Source organism: Poecilia reticulata, linkage group LG6, assembly GCF_000633615.1.
Source record: "Poecilia reticulata strain Guanapo linkage group LG6, Guppy_female_1.0+MT, whole genome shotgun sequence".
Lineage (NCBI taxonomy): Eukaryota > Metazoa > Chordata > Actinopteri > Cyprinodontiformes > Poeciliidae > Poecilia > Poecilia reticulata.
In genome coordinates, this window is record NC_024336.1 from 12,061,225 (window position 1) to 12,075,583 (window position 14,359).

At 38.0% G+C, this 14,359-nt stretch overlaps 1 protein-coding gene across 1 annotated transcript in view; it reads right to left on the reverse strand.

Moving 5' to 3' along the window:
• Positions 1–6,357: 6,357 nt before the first annotated feature.
• LOC103465961 (WD repeat-containing protein 78-like) overlaps positions 6,358–14,359 on the reverse strand; it is a 19,487-nt gene continuing 11,485 nt past the window's right edge. The window contains exons 3-15 of the mRNA XM_017305122.1: positions 13,543–13,666; positions 13,312–13,451; positions 13,044–13,190; positions 11,798–11,983; positions 11,023–11,177; positions 10,774–10,860; positions 10,522–10,676; positions 9,434–9,594; positions 8,591–8,709; positions 7,978–8,076; positions 6,969–7,195; positions 6,721–6,873; positions 6,358–6,624 (exon numbers count right to left, since the gene is read on the reverse strand). Of these exons, the coding sequence (XP_017160611.1) occupies positions 6,606–6,624; positions 6,721–6,873; positions 6,969–7,195; positions 7,978–8,076; positions 8,591–8,709; positions 9,434–9,594; positions 10,522–10,676; positions 10,774–10,860; positions 11,023–11,177; positions 11,798–11,983; positions 13,044–13,190; positions 13,312–13,451; positions 13,543–13,666 (1,772 nt within the window). The 3' untranslated portion in view covers positions 6,358–6,605. The remainder of the gene's footprint in view (positions 6,625–6,720; positions 6,874–6,968; positions 7,196–7,977; positions 8,077–8,590; positions 8,710–9,433; positions 9,595–10,521; positions 10,677–10,773; positions 10,861–11,022; positions 11,178–11,797; positions 11,984–13,043; positions 13,191–13,311; positions 13,452–13,542; positions 13,667–14,359) is intronic.

The window sequence follows — 14,359 nt, forward strand, 5'->3', positions numbered from 1 at the left end:
TTTGATTACATTTAAACTGAGAATCTTCTTTCTCAGTTTAAATTTAATCCTAGCAGAACAGCGAGAAGCGAGCATGGCAAAGTTTCACCGGAAGAATCTGAAAACAGTAGTTTCTCCTGCYGGCTCTGACTGAGATCCCTTTTTAATCAAGTTYATTTAAATTTTATTTTATTTTGGGTGCAGTGCAGTATAAATCTACASRAAAGAGGGCTAAGCTCTCTCCAAAGACACATACTCCGTAAATTATTAAAGTGCAGTATGTCCAGAAGCTGGATAATTAATATCCATCTCCTGCTGGGTTCTCAGTGGAGACACGCCTGTTAGCCACACTGTACTTCAGGAGTTCAAGGAGAGGATTAATATCCCTCTGATGGCCACGCTGCTCTGTTTGTGCTGGCAGCTGTTCGCTTGAGAACAATAGCCGGATYCCAATTCTGTTTAAGTGAAAACAAGCAGAAACCAAACACTCAGACCGCTAAGTAACAAACACGTCCCAGTCTGAACAAAGATTGTGATGGGAACTCTTTCATCTTTTTTTTTTTTTGTTTTATAAGTTTGCTTTGTAACAGAAAAAGATGAAAATCAGTGATTAATGCTACTTTTCTTTTTCCATCAMGCCTTGAAATGAAGGTTTGCGCAGTTTGGGTCGGATGTTTATATTCATTTTGGGATTTTAATGGAGGAGCCATGTTGTGATGACTTCTCGAAGGCGGAGTTTCAGAAAGAGCGGGAGTTTCTTAAAGAGACAGAAGCCCAATTTCAAGGCCTTAAACTACAAAGTTAAATTTTTCTTAAGTCATAATTGATATATACACATACATAGCATTTTTACAACAACTGAAGGTAAATAGAAGATATAGTGGAACAAAAAACAACAACAAAAAAACCTACCCCAAGGAGTCAAAAGAGGAGCTGCTGCCCCCGCGACCCGACCCCGGATAAGCGGAAGAAAATGGATGGATGGATGAAGGTAACTTTAGTTAATTGTGCTATGAAATGCCACAGTGTGGTTGGAAAATATATTGTACTGGCCCTTTAAGCAGATTTTGGTTGACAAAAGACCATGAATATTTCTAACAGTAAATTAAGCACAAATACAGTTTTAGGTTAAGAGATCCTGTCTTGAAAGAATGTTGAAATAATTTTTTTTTTAAATTTCCGCATTTGTTCTTATAAATTTAGGTACATTGTTTGGTTTGCCTCATCGTCTTTTCTCTAATGTAGTTTTTCATCTGGACAAAAAAAGTGCTCTTTTGATTTTTTTTCCCTTGCAGCCCTGAATGTCAACATTATGTAGGGTTAGAAGCATTAAATTCCCTAAATGTCCTCCTCTGACACAGATAATAGTGAGGGATATTCAAAAGCCCACAGAAAGCACAGAGAGGATCCAAACAACGGAAGAGAAAGGAAACGTAGGAGAATATGGGTTTATTTAGCAGCCAATATGGTCATAAGCTTATGTTTTTCCAATATTGTCCAGTTTTATAACATGAGAACAGCCATTGTCTGTCTCTACGGCTTTTGGCTCTTAGGAATTGGAAATTAAACGTTGGCAGTTTGCATATTTATACTCTCAATGTTACTCTAGCGGCAGGAAATGTCAGGATCTGATAAATCCACCTCATCTCTGACAGAAACATTTATCAGATCAGACTTCCTGTTGTTTGTAGAAGGGTATTAAAAAGTCAAYRCCTAGATAAAGGTGTTGATATTATTGTTTTTCAACAAAACAATATCTATTATTTTAACATGCTAAAAGCACATTTTAAAGGCTGAGCATGGTATAGTCATTTATACAAAGTACGGTAAATATCTCCTATTAAAATTTGATTTTTCACATTCAGTGGGCATATATTGGATAGTAACTCTTTTTTTCTGTTACTATAAGAATTTTTATTCTAGGCTACTCTTGTTTGCATGGAAGTCAATTTCTGCCATGATAGAACAAAATAAAAGTCCAGCAGAAAGTCATAAATATGAGTTTTAAAATAACATTTATTGAAATAAAAGTCATAATTTCTACTTTCAAAGTCATGACTACAAACTAAAAAAAAGGATAATTATGAGATATAAAGTAAGAGGGCTAGCTCCAGCATTTTATAATCATGGTGCTGAATCTAACAATTATGAATTTCTATACAATTATGACTTTGAAAGTCAAAATTATGACCTTTTATTTCACAGTTTAGACTTCAAAACTCATAAATACAACTTCCTGTTGGGCTTTTTCTTTCATGGCAAAAATGGGCTTCCATACAAACGTGTATTTTCTGGAGGTATCAGAGATTTTTACCTGTCTTACAGCAACTCAACAGAGCTCTCAGTTTAGCCCACTATGATCAGAGCTAGAGAYGGACCAAACTGGCTTATTAAATATAAAAACAAAAAAAAAAGTCAAGTGGAAGAGCACTCCTCCATTTTCCAAGTCATCTACTACTTTCAGTATCTGAAGGTCAAGCCACCAGCCCTCACCACTGRGTTTTAAAATAAAAGCTTCAACCACCTTTATCAACAAAAAACTACAATTACAAGAACATCATTCAAAATGACAACCTAAACTGGAAAGAATTAATTAGATTGGAACCCAAGCTTGAAAACCTTTCTATTGACTCACAGTTTAACAAACGTTGATCGACAGCGTCAGTAAAAACTAAACATAAAGGATCACAGCCAGAAACTTCAGCGTCCACTCAAAGAGCTCCCTCTGCTGGTGAATTACACAAATAGCACAGAATGCGCACKTTAAGCCATGTCGAAAATATCTGAAGTTTGAATTAAGTTTTARGTCAGAAAACATCTAAAAAGACATAAGGAGGGATTCRAACTGAGCTATGTGAGAGTTTGCAGGAAATGMAGGAGAGAAGATAGAAATAGAAGATATAGTGGAACAAAAAACAACAACAAAAAAACCTACCCCAAGGAGTCAAAAGCAAAACCAAGCAACTGGAAATAGAGGGAAGCATTTTATTAGCTTGTTATAGTCCAACGAGTAATTAGACTTTTAGTTAAACATCTARTTCAACATTTAATCCAGTAAATTACATGGATGAATTGGATTTTCAAATCCTTGTCCTAAAAGTCTTTTCTATGAGTCACAACTACAACAAAAACTTAAAAATGTATCTCTTAAAAATAAATGATAGTGTGTTATTTGTTTGTAAGTAAAAAAAGATGTATGCTTCTTGTTTTCTGGAAATATTTTTTCTTGCCGCTTTAGTTGACGAAGATTAGATTTAGTCTTGTTGACCACAGCACCTTCTTTAAGTTCGCTGTACCTCTTGAACAACTTGTGGCAAACTGCAGGCAGGACGATTTCANTCTAAAAAGACATAAGGAGGGATTCAAACTGAGCTATGTGAGAGTTTGCAGGAAATGAAGGAGAGAAGATAGAAATAGAAGATATAGTGGAACAAAAAACAACAACAAAAAAACCTACCCCAAGGAGTCAAAAGCAAAACCAAGCAACTGGAAATAGAGGGAAGCATTTTATTAGCTTGTTATAGTCCAACGAGTAATTAGACTTTTAGTTAAACATCTARTTCAACATTTAATCCAGTAAATTACATGGATGAATTGGATTTTCAAATCCTTGTCCTAAAAGTCTTTTCTATGAGTCACAACTACAACAAAAACTTAAAAATGTATCTCTTAAAAATAAATGATAGTGTGTTATTTGTTTGTAAGTAAAAAAAGATGAATGCTTCTTGTTTTCTGGAAATATTTTTTCTTGCCGCTTTAGTTGACGAAGATTAGWTTTAGTCTTGTTGACCACAGCACCTTCTTTAAGTTCGCTGTACCTCTTGAACAACTTGTGGCAAACTGCAGGCAGGACGATTTCATTTAAGCTTTACACTTAATATGTTTTCATCAAGTCCAGAACTGCTTCATGCACAGCTGTCCTGTCAAGACTTGATACTCTCTTTACCTTGTCTGTCCATCTGTGTGGATGGCCGAGTCTCAGTTTGAGGTTATGATTTTTGACCAGAACTTCAGGAGATGCTCAAAGCATCGGATATTGTACTAATAATCTGATTCTGCTCTTGCTGAAATGATTAATTGGATTAATCACGATTAATTGGTTAATGAAATAATCACCAACAATTTAGTAATCAATTAATCATATTAACAACATAATCAGAGCAGTAATCAAGCCAAAACAAAAATTACATGTATATTTTGCATTTAGATATGTTCTACCCATAACTTATAAAGTGGCAGTTTTGGATCCACCTGAATGAAATTCTTTGAAAAAAAATCTCCTATGAAGCACTTTTTGCTATTCAATTATCAATCGGTTAAACTAAAAATTAGTCACCAGTTTAGCTCCAAATGTTCTGAAAAAGGAACTGAATTATTTGTTTATTTGTATTTTAATGTAGTTCTAACATTGTATTTAAAAATATTACATGGTTAAATAAAAAATCTGCAGTGTGGTAATTTTTGTTGTTAAATCTGATTAATCATTTAATCATCAGGCTAATCAGTAATTGATTACAAAAATAATTGCTAGTTGCAGCCCTAATTGGTTGTACTGGAATATATTCTGTTGTTTTGAAAGTATATGCAATAAGTGAACGCAACACTTTGCATGCTTTCATTTTCAAAACCATACATGCTTACTTCCACTTCAGAGTTACGCGCTACTTTTGTTTTGATCAGAGATCAAATCGTAGCAAAAATGTATTGAACTTGGAGGATTTTCAAGATTCRTGAAAACGTTTGGAAGGTATTGTAGATGTTATTGAAGATACGGGATGCAGGGTGAAGTGGTTTTGTGTCGCTTTAAACTAGTTTCCAGTGGGTAAAGTACCGTGGTATTTGTGCAGACTTCGTGCTGCCTTGCCAGGGGTCGAATGTKGAGCTGCTGCCGCTGTCCAGCAGGGGTGGTGCTGAAAAGCCGAGGCCTGATCTCACATCCCCTCTGACGGGCCTCCAGCATCCCGCCTCGGTAAAACTTAACACTGAATCAAACCAACGCCGAGTTCTTTGTTTTAGAAGCAGACAAGCGAGGGGACAAAGATTCAAAGGAAACTAGCAACCGAAGCCGGCCGAGCGGCTCAAATCACGGTCACATTYAGCGGCACGAGCCGCAGAAGCCGCTCGCTCCTACACGGGCCTCTGGGTTACAAAACTTTCGCCTGATATTTTTTCCCCCTTTTTTTTTTACTTTAAAGCACATGTTCTCAAACTACACATGTACATTCTGTCTGTGCACCCCCCGCGGCTTAAGCTGAAAGCCGCTCCGGTAACCCGCCTCAAGCCGAGGAGGCTACGTACCGCTTGTAGTCCGAGGAGAAGATCCCACCGCTCGCCGGATCGTGGCCATATTCGGGCTCCCCGACGCTGGAGGAGCCCCCCTTCTCTTCGTTGAACGCTGAGCTGGAGGACATCTCCGTGGCTTTTCTGCTGATAATGTCCCGGTCGGCCTCACGGAGTGGCGATGGAGAATCAGAGCGCAGAGGGGAAGCAGGATATGCGTCTCTTAAAGGCGCACAGACACCGCTGCTGTCTCTGTGCTGTAGAGGAGGATGATGAGAGGTGGAGGGGAGGGGGTGATGAGGCAATGGTCACGTGGTTTTCACAGATTGTTCCTCTGGATGTAAACATTGTGTGCCCTCTGCTGTCAGGGCCACTCGGTGGAGCAAATAGGCGCCATGATGATCCTCGATACAGTTCAAGAAATAATGTTATAAATTTGTACAAGACAGCGTGTCAGGGCCATTGAAGAAAAAAAAGGAAGAGTAAATTTCTGCCAAAGGCCTCAGAAATTTTGAGATTAATTTTCAGAAAAAGCAAGGTCATTTCTGAGTTTGGAYAGTTCTAAATGTTTTAGAAAAAACTCAGCAATTTTGAGATCTCAAGAAATGTTCAAGAAAAAAACAAAGTTTGAAAAGGGGAAGGTTTTCTGGAAAAACCTTTAAAAAAATGTAGATACATTTTTGGATACTTTGTCCTAATGTTCTAGAAAAAAACAACACAACAACTCAGAAATGTTGAGATCAATCTCAGAAGTTTTCTGTTTTAAAAGGACATTTCTGAGCTTGAACAGTCAACAATTGGCTTGAAAAAGTTCATACATTTTGACATAAGGGCTGAGGAGTTGGAGGAAAAAAACAATTTTTTAATTTTTTTTTCCAAGTTTTTCTAGCAAATTTGAGCTGGATGATTTTGTGCCTTGAGATTATGTTTGTTGTGAATTGATGTGACATAAATCCACTGAATTAAGCTGATTTAAATGCTTGCGTGGTGTTCACAAATAAGCCATTTTAGGCTAAAACTGATCCAACAAATTATTAAATTCTCTCGAGTTGCAAGTTTTCCCACTAGTTTGCAAATGAAGACATGAAACACTTTGTGAAACTTTTAAATGATCTGTTTATTTTGTGCCTTTTTTTATCTTCAATTTAACATTTGACAACACAAACATTTGTAAGTTTTAATAAGAAAAGCCTGTCTTTAACATTTGACAACACAAACMTCTGTGTTTTAATAAGAAAAGCCCGTCTTTCAACGACAACAAGCKCCACATATTTGAAGTAATAACTAGATTCCGTTTCTACATGGCGGTTCTTCAGTCAACGTACCCGCCGACAGACGCCATGACCTCATACAGATTGGACACCTGAAACAGAGACATCATCCGTTCCCTGTCTTATCTTGAATGTTTTTTTGGGGGGCAGACTAAACAAAGAGAAYGTTTGGCAATGWAAGCACTTTACCTTTTTTGGTTTCCCAACTCTGAAGTTTTTGAGCTTGTACACAGTGACCTCACCCCGACTGTCCCCAACCAAAATGCTGTTTGAGCCTTTGGCAAACAGCAAGGACGACAGCGTCACGCCGGGCTTGGCGTGGTGTATCACAGTGGGCCGCATGCTAGACGAAAAGGGTTTGCTTAGTCACTGTTTGGCCGCAAATCGACATGAAACAGAACTGAACACGCAGCCCAGCGGAACGCTGGAGTGACTCACATGCTTTGGCAGAGGTCCCAGACCTCCACACGCTGCCTGTAGATGGCTGCAAACACCGTGCCACAGTTTGGGGACCACTTGACGCTGTCCACTATGCTCTGCACTGACRTGAAGCTCATTTTGGGGTTCAGCGTGTCCACCTTCCACAGCTGAATCGTCCCGTCTGAAGAGCTGCTCAGGAACACGTCTGAATAAATAGGCGACCACTCGATATGCGTCACTGGGGACTGCAGGAGAGGAACGAGTGAGCAACACTGTTTTTCAGTTTTTTTCAGTTTATATTTACACATGCACAAGTCTGGAATTTTTGTTTTGTTTTGCTGTTTAGCTACACAGACTCAAAATGGAGCTAAATCTTTTTAAAAGARAAAAAGTCACATATTTACGGAAAAGGATTCGGGCAGCTGAAAAAAAGGAGAAAACAAATTCTTACTCTGAACTAAAAATTCTGAGTTTAAAGGCTGAATTTTGAGACCAAAGTCAATTTTTTTTAAATTAAAGTCAGAATTTCTGAGATTAAAAACAGAATTTTGAGACTGAAGTCAGAAATTTTGAAACTAAAGCCAACATTTTGAGGTTAAATCTGAATTTTTGAGATTAAAGTCAGAATATTTTARATTAAACTCAGAAACTTTTAGATTAAWSTKARAATTYTMASWTTAAAGTCAGAATTCTTTAGATTAAAGCCAACATTTTGAGATTAAATCAGAATTTGTTTAGGTTAAATTCAGAAACTTTTTGATTAAAGTCAGAATTCTGAGTTTAGTTTCAAAATTCTGATTTTAATCTGAGAATTCTGACTCATARCCCCATTGCTATACAGCAAAACTCTACTAACTCAAGCAGCCACTGTAGATAGTTTTCTGCTTGGAAATAAATGAAATTAAAAAAAACTACCCATAAACCCTCAAGAGGAAATTCTGGACTAACTGCGTGTACAAAAGTCACAGAACAGAAAATGAAGATATTACGACATTTACCTTTGAAATAGAGGTCAGTAAAAACTTACAGGGTGTTTACAGTATGTGTCCAGAAAATGATCGCTGTTGGACAGAGAGCACTTGTGCATGCTGCCGTCCCACGTTCCGATCACATAGATCCCAGTGTCCTGCAGCGCCATGTGGAAAAGAGTTTAAGATTTTTATTAACATAAAAGTAGGAGACAGATAAATGAACACTGAGTTTAAGATGTATTAATAGTTCTGATGATTAAAGAGAGATGGAGTTTGATAAAGAAAGGAAAATCTTTATTGTTTGCACAAAAAAACAGGTATGGATGAATTAAGTGACACAGTTCAATAAATGAATACATTTATACTTTGTAAAATGTGTGATAAAAGCTTTAAATAAATATATACTACTTAGTATAATGTGTAAGCATGTAATCAACATGCATTAAATCAAAAGATTCATTTATTTAAGCAAATTCTGTTTAGTGCAGCAGTGGTCCTGTTTTCATTAAATAAGTAACATGTATTGATGATAATTCCAGACAAATGGATTAGCTTAGTTTCTGAATTAAATAAAACTTTCTCTTGCTTATTCATCAGATTGTAGCACTTTGGCACTTTCAGGAGCACAGTAAATAAATGATTTTTGCTCATTTTCTTGAGCCAACTTACGTCTGGCTGGAAGTCAATGCAAAGAATAGCGGTCAGTGGAAGCAGCACATTTTCAGTCTTCGGCTGGCCTCCTGCAGTGCTCTGTCTACGACCTGATGATCTTTTCAAGATCATCAAGTCTGGGAAAACATGCATTTTTTAATTTTTTTAAAGAAAACAAAGATATCGATGTTGTGATCATTAAAACAGAGCTGGGCTTCATCAGTAAATCTGCATTCCATGAGGTTTTGTTTTTTTTATATATATATTTTCCCAGGTATTCATGTAAAAGTAGATGACTGTGTCTTACATAGTTTACATTTTACTGTATTTAGCCTCTTTCAAAAAACATACCCATCAGAAATCTGCAAAGATGAGGCGCTTCTGAGCTCGTTCATAACCGATAGCTGCGTTTCCATCGGAAATGTTCGCAAAACGTTTTCTACATTCCGCTAACGTTAGAAGAAACACAATTTCAAAATTGCTGTGTTTCAATTAAATGAAAAACACAGTTAAAGTCTCATGTGAGTACGTTTGCTCATGTCATTAACAAACATGCCGCGCCATCATACTCCTACCACTTCCTGTTGTCCTCTTCTTCTTCTTTTCTCAGAGAAAAGAAGAAGAAGAGGGGCAGCGGTGATATATTCTCACACAGCAGAAACTGCTTGATAGACTTTATTTCCATTCAATGCACTGATTTTTTATAGAAATTAAAGTGTAAATTTGGATAATAGAACATTGTCAATGCTGTATTATGTGGCTGCTTTAAATAACAAAAAGATTGCACTGACAAAACAAAGCTTAGATAGTAAAGATTACACTCCCGTGCTTTGAGCCTGTAGTCTGTGTGGGGTTTATTACCTACGCAGTTGAAACCATTGTGCAGGATGAGCCACTTGGTAATCCTGCCATCTCCTGATACGGACACTAGAACTTCTTCTCGTTCTTCCCCCGATAGCTGCAGCTGTTGTTTGGTCCAGGTGACCTGCCACACCGGTTGCGTGTGTCTCTTAGCACAGTCACTACGAAAGAAAACAGTAAAAAAAAATKTATTAATAAATAATCAGTCCTTAACTTTTCACAGCTGATAGTCTGTTAGATTTGGTGTCAAATGATCCAAGCTAATTGAAAAACATGTTCACCTCTTTGCCTGTGGTRGCGCTGCACCAAGAACCAATGAAGGAAACGACATGAAGAAGACACTRAGCACAACTTCCTTCTTCACCAAATGTAAAACGGAGTGGCGTCAAATTGTAGGATTTCTCATTCGTCTTTGGTAAAAGACCGAGATCTATTTCTCCCGCTAGCAATAGACTTTTGCGTTTGTTTTGACTGTATTTACCCAGAATGCCCAGCGCCACTCCCTTTGGAGGGGTCTTTAGTCCATTTGGCACCAAAGTTCACATCAACCGAACTAAGATCGAGGWTTTTAGGTGGACCAGAGTTCGATTTTTTGGTCAGCATGACAGTTATTAACACCTCACTAAACAAACCGGACTGTCTAGGCAAACAAACTCTTGTATTTGCGSCGTTCACATACAGGGGCTCTCTGCTACGCTACAGCTGCTTCACCACAGCACAGCCTGCTACGAATGCAAAGGATAGTTAGCGTTTCCACCGATGACGACGGATCAATAGTTTTCCTGTAATGTTAAGTTCTTTCTCTGACATTAACACATTTTCCAGTGCATACATAAGCATGATTGACAGCAATAAGACACTCCCCCCGGCTCTGATTGGTTGTTTTTGATGGATATCTATGCATTTCTGCAGACCCCAGAAGTAGCACTGTGAGGTTAATCTTTTCTCAGACCATCTGTCTCACGTCAGACTGTCAYGACATGGTGACAGTTTGAAAAAAATCTGGAAAAAAGCATATTTTTGTAAAAGTTGCATACCGCAGCTTTAAYGTTCTCATGTTTTAACACCCTTCGCAGCGTGGCTCTCACCGGCTGTTGGCGATGCACGCCATGTCGTCTCCGACCTGAACGTTGTAGATGGCGACAGAGCCGTCGTACATCCCTACAGCCAGATGGCTGGGGTTGCTGGAAGAGAACTCCAGGCACGTCACACTGCTATGGCAGGAAAACACTCGCTCTGACCACTGTGCGTGAAACACAAATTTAAGTAAGGAGGGTTTTTCTTTTTTCCTATGACAGAAAAAAAATATTGAATTTATTGTTACACTAACAGAAACATACCATAAGGTTTTTTAGAGACCAGCAGCAAATGAGACCTGGTTGTGGGTTGCCTGAGGACCCGATTCCGTAGCCTACTGCCAGGATGTCCTTACAGAGAGTTGTCAACAATGTTTGGTTTTATCTCTTTAAACCATTATCTTCTTCACTTATTTGGGAATTGGTTGAATAAAGACAAGAATCTACAGCATGAAATTAAGAGAATAACTGTTGGTGATCAGATTTTTTGTTTTCAAAGTGTGGCTGTGTTACTGAGTTCTTCTTGTTCCATGTCATGCAGGTGATGTTGTGTCCTCTGGTCAGGGGGATGACGAAGGTCCAGAGAGGCTCCAAGATTGGCGTTAAATAGTGGTCTTTCTCCTCTGTAATCCGTTCAACCGAGCCAGGTCGGACCTCGCTGTCCGGGTCTTAAACAGCCAACATAATTACTCTGCATACGGTTTCATGCACCACACTAATTACATGCTTAGATGTTCTGTGCAACGTGAGTCAAGACAAACGAATTGTCGAACATTTGACAAAGAAGCAAAGTTTTAATTTTTAACCGTATTCCTAACAGGGAAGTCGCAAACAGGTCACACAACATGCTCTAAGCAAGACCAAGGAGAGCACCAACTGAGTTTCCATTACAAATGTGCGCGAAACTTTGTTGATGTTCTGCTATCGTCGAAACAACTAAATTTACCAATTGCGGTGTCTTTACTAAATAAGAAGAACAGTTCAAATCACATGAATAAGTTTGCTAACGTGACAAGTCATTCAAAAACATGMGGCGACATCATCCACCTAACACTTCCTGGCGTCTTCTTCATCCTTTTCGGCAACACACGACTTGTGTGGTGCAAAAAAAATGTTTCGATACGGCCGAAAAGCCACTTCCTCCTAAAACTTTTTGTCGAAAAAGGGGAGGTGTTTTTTTCCCCCAAAATTGCAGTGTTTCCATTAAATAAATTTATCTTGGAAATTCCAATTTGCGCAGTTTTAAGGTCAATTGAAACACATCTACATACAGGCTTACTGAGCTTACCTTTCAGGACACGCAGCCCTCTGAAGGCAGCCAGCTTAGACTGAAAAATGTTCATCACTATCACTCTCTCCATTATCAATGCGCTGCTCATGAAAGCTTCCAACGACAGGATATTTTCCAAGTTTGACTCAGTTTTTAACTTGACCAGATCAGCGTCCGTCTCTGCCGCCGAGCTGACGCCACTGTCTGTGGAAATGACACATAAAAAGAAAATTAAAAATAATTTTCATACATAAGGCAAAAACGTGTGACTCAAACCGGACCCAAACAAATGTCAAATGAACAAGTGGCATGAATGTTCTTTATTAATATTGTTATATTAGAACAGACTTTCATCTAATTTATTTGGATTTTATGTGGTAGACCAGCACAGTTAATTTCTTGTGAAGGTGGAATAGAAGGAAACATTCATGTTTTTGTTTTCAAAAGTAAAAGTCTGAAACATATGGTTTATGCTTGCGTAAACACAAAGAAAAAAAAAAAGAGAACAATTTTTGACTTTTGAAACTCCGACATATCCTTGTTTTTTCTTGAAAATTTCTGAGATTAATCCCAAAACTTCTGCGTTTTTCTCTTACAAATTTTCGACTTTTGGAGCTCAATTATTTCCCTGTTTGTTCTAGAAAAATTTGAAGATTAATCTGAAAATTTCTGAGTTTTTTGACATCTACGCATTTTTTTTCTTTCTTTCTATAATGACAAAAATCTGCTTCATACGAGACCTATAAACTGTGGAGTGGCCACCAGGGGGTGCTAGGCGGACTTCAGAAAGTTAGAAGAAAGATGAKGAAAAACAKGCAAAAAATGTATATATTTTWAATAATGAATGTTTAATTATACATCTTTATTATGTTGAATYTGTTTTCAATCCTAACAGAATAAGTTAAAATTGTAAAATAATAATATAAAAACCTAACATCCAACTCAATACAGTCTTTCTATTTCTGATAACTGCACAGTATTTTCATGTTATAATCTTGTACAGGGTATTATCAGTAWGATTAATCTTGTTTTTTATAGAGAAGAGATGATTTTGTTCCTTTTGCTGAAATACATAATCGTCAAAATGAAGAGAAATATTAACTCGAGCTACATCCCCGTTTGGGTGCCGAGTGTATTCTCGAGTTTGACCTTTTGAATTAAAACAAGTGAATTTCTTCATTACATTTTGCATATTTTAGAAAAGCAAATGTCAAGGATTGGGAGCACAGCAAGAAGTAAGCCTGATTTTCACTGAAACTGTTACCCGTTTCCCCGCTCATGGTTACTTCTGAAATGTCTTGCTCATTGTTGGTGCTCATGAGATAATCCATCCGCTCAGATTCCCGGGTTTCCCTATTTTCAGTCGACATAGAGAACGAATCATATATGTCCCAGGTAGTAGCCATTGTGCCTGTAAGCATGAACACAACACATAATTTATTTATTTTTTGTTGACCTTCCAAGTCAAACAAATCCAAAATCAGACATAAACAACACAAAACACTTTTGCGGTGTTTTGTGTCAACTCTCACCCTTATTGACACTGTTGTTCCTGTGGGTCTGGGTGTATTTGCATTTATGCTCCCCGACAAGTGTCTGAGATGATCGCTCTAAAAAATTATCACTGCCTATTTTACTACTGCAAWACTCGGCGTAGTCGCGGTTTCTCTGTCTGCAACAGGAGAGCAAAAAGGGAAAAAAAAGGGGATTTTAGCCTCATAAGTTYCACTTCAAGTTCACGATCTCGCTTCAGATGCGCTCACTTCACCGCGTCTGCGTCCTCAGCATCTTCTGAGATGASGATGGGGGGCAGGTCCAGCAGTGAGATGGTGTCCGTTTCGGTGAGGATGATGTCGAATCCCTTAGCCATAGGCTTCAGTGGTAATTCTGAAAGCAACGGGAGCACGAAATGGATTATTTACAGAAAACTGAACGACTGCARAAACACCGAATTCCGTCAAATCGAGGCTAAAAAAATCCCACCTGTTTAGAGCTGCCTTTAATTAGTAAGTAAGTGAAACACTGATTTGCATATTTCATGTTCAATTGTTTGATTATGTTGATGTTGGCGTTTGACAAAATGGCAGGCCTGTTGCTTGTTTGGACGAGCGACAGTAATACATCGTTACTGATGCGTCGCTATAGACACGCGATCGATATCAATAGATGATACGTCTGATAGAATTTTCAGTAATTCCACTGAACTCTAAGCTGGAACCGCACAGCATTCTGGGAGATGTAGGCAGAGAAAAGAGCTTTAGTCACTCAATCTCTCAGAGCCGGCTGAGCAAGGTTGTTGGCGTCAACTCACTCGCTCCTCTTTGATTGCCTAGCAACAACTTGTTGAACTGAAGAAGGTGGTAAAACCTTCTTCATGAGTGAAGAAGRTTTTACCACATTTCTTCATGAGAGCTTAAAACAATAAAACTACAATGTGGAATGAAAACTGTAGGAAAAAGATTAATAATTATAGACATCATTATATATTTTGTATTTGTATATATTTTGTGGATGTTTTTATGACATAAAGCACTTTGAACTGCATTTTTACTGAGATGTGCTATATGAACAAACCTGACT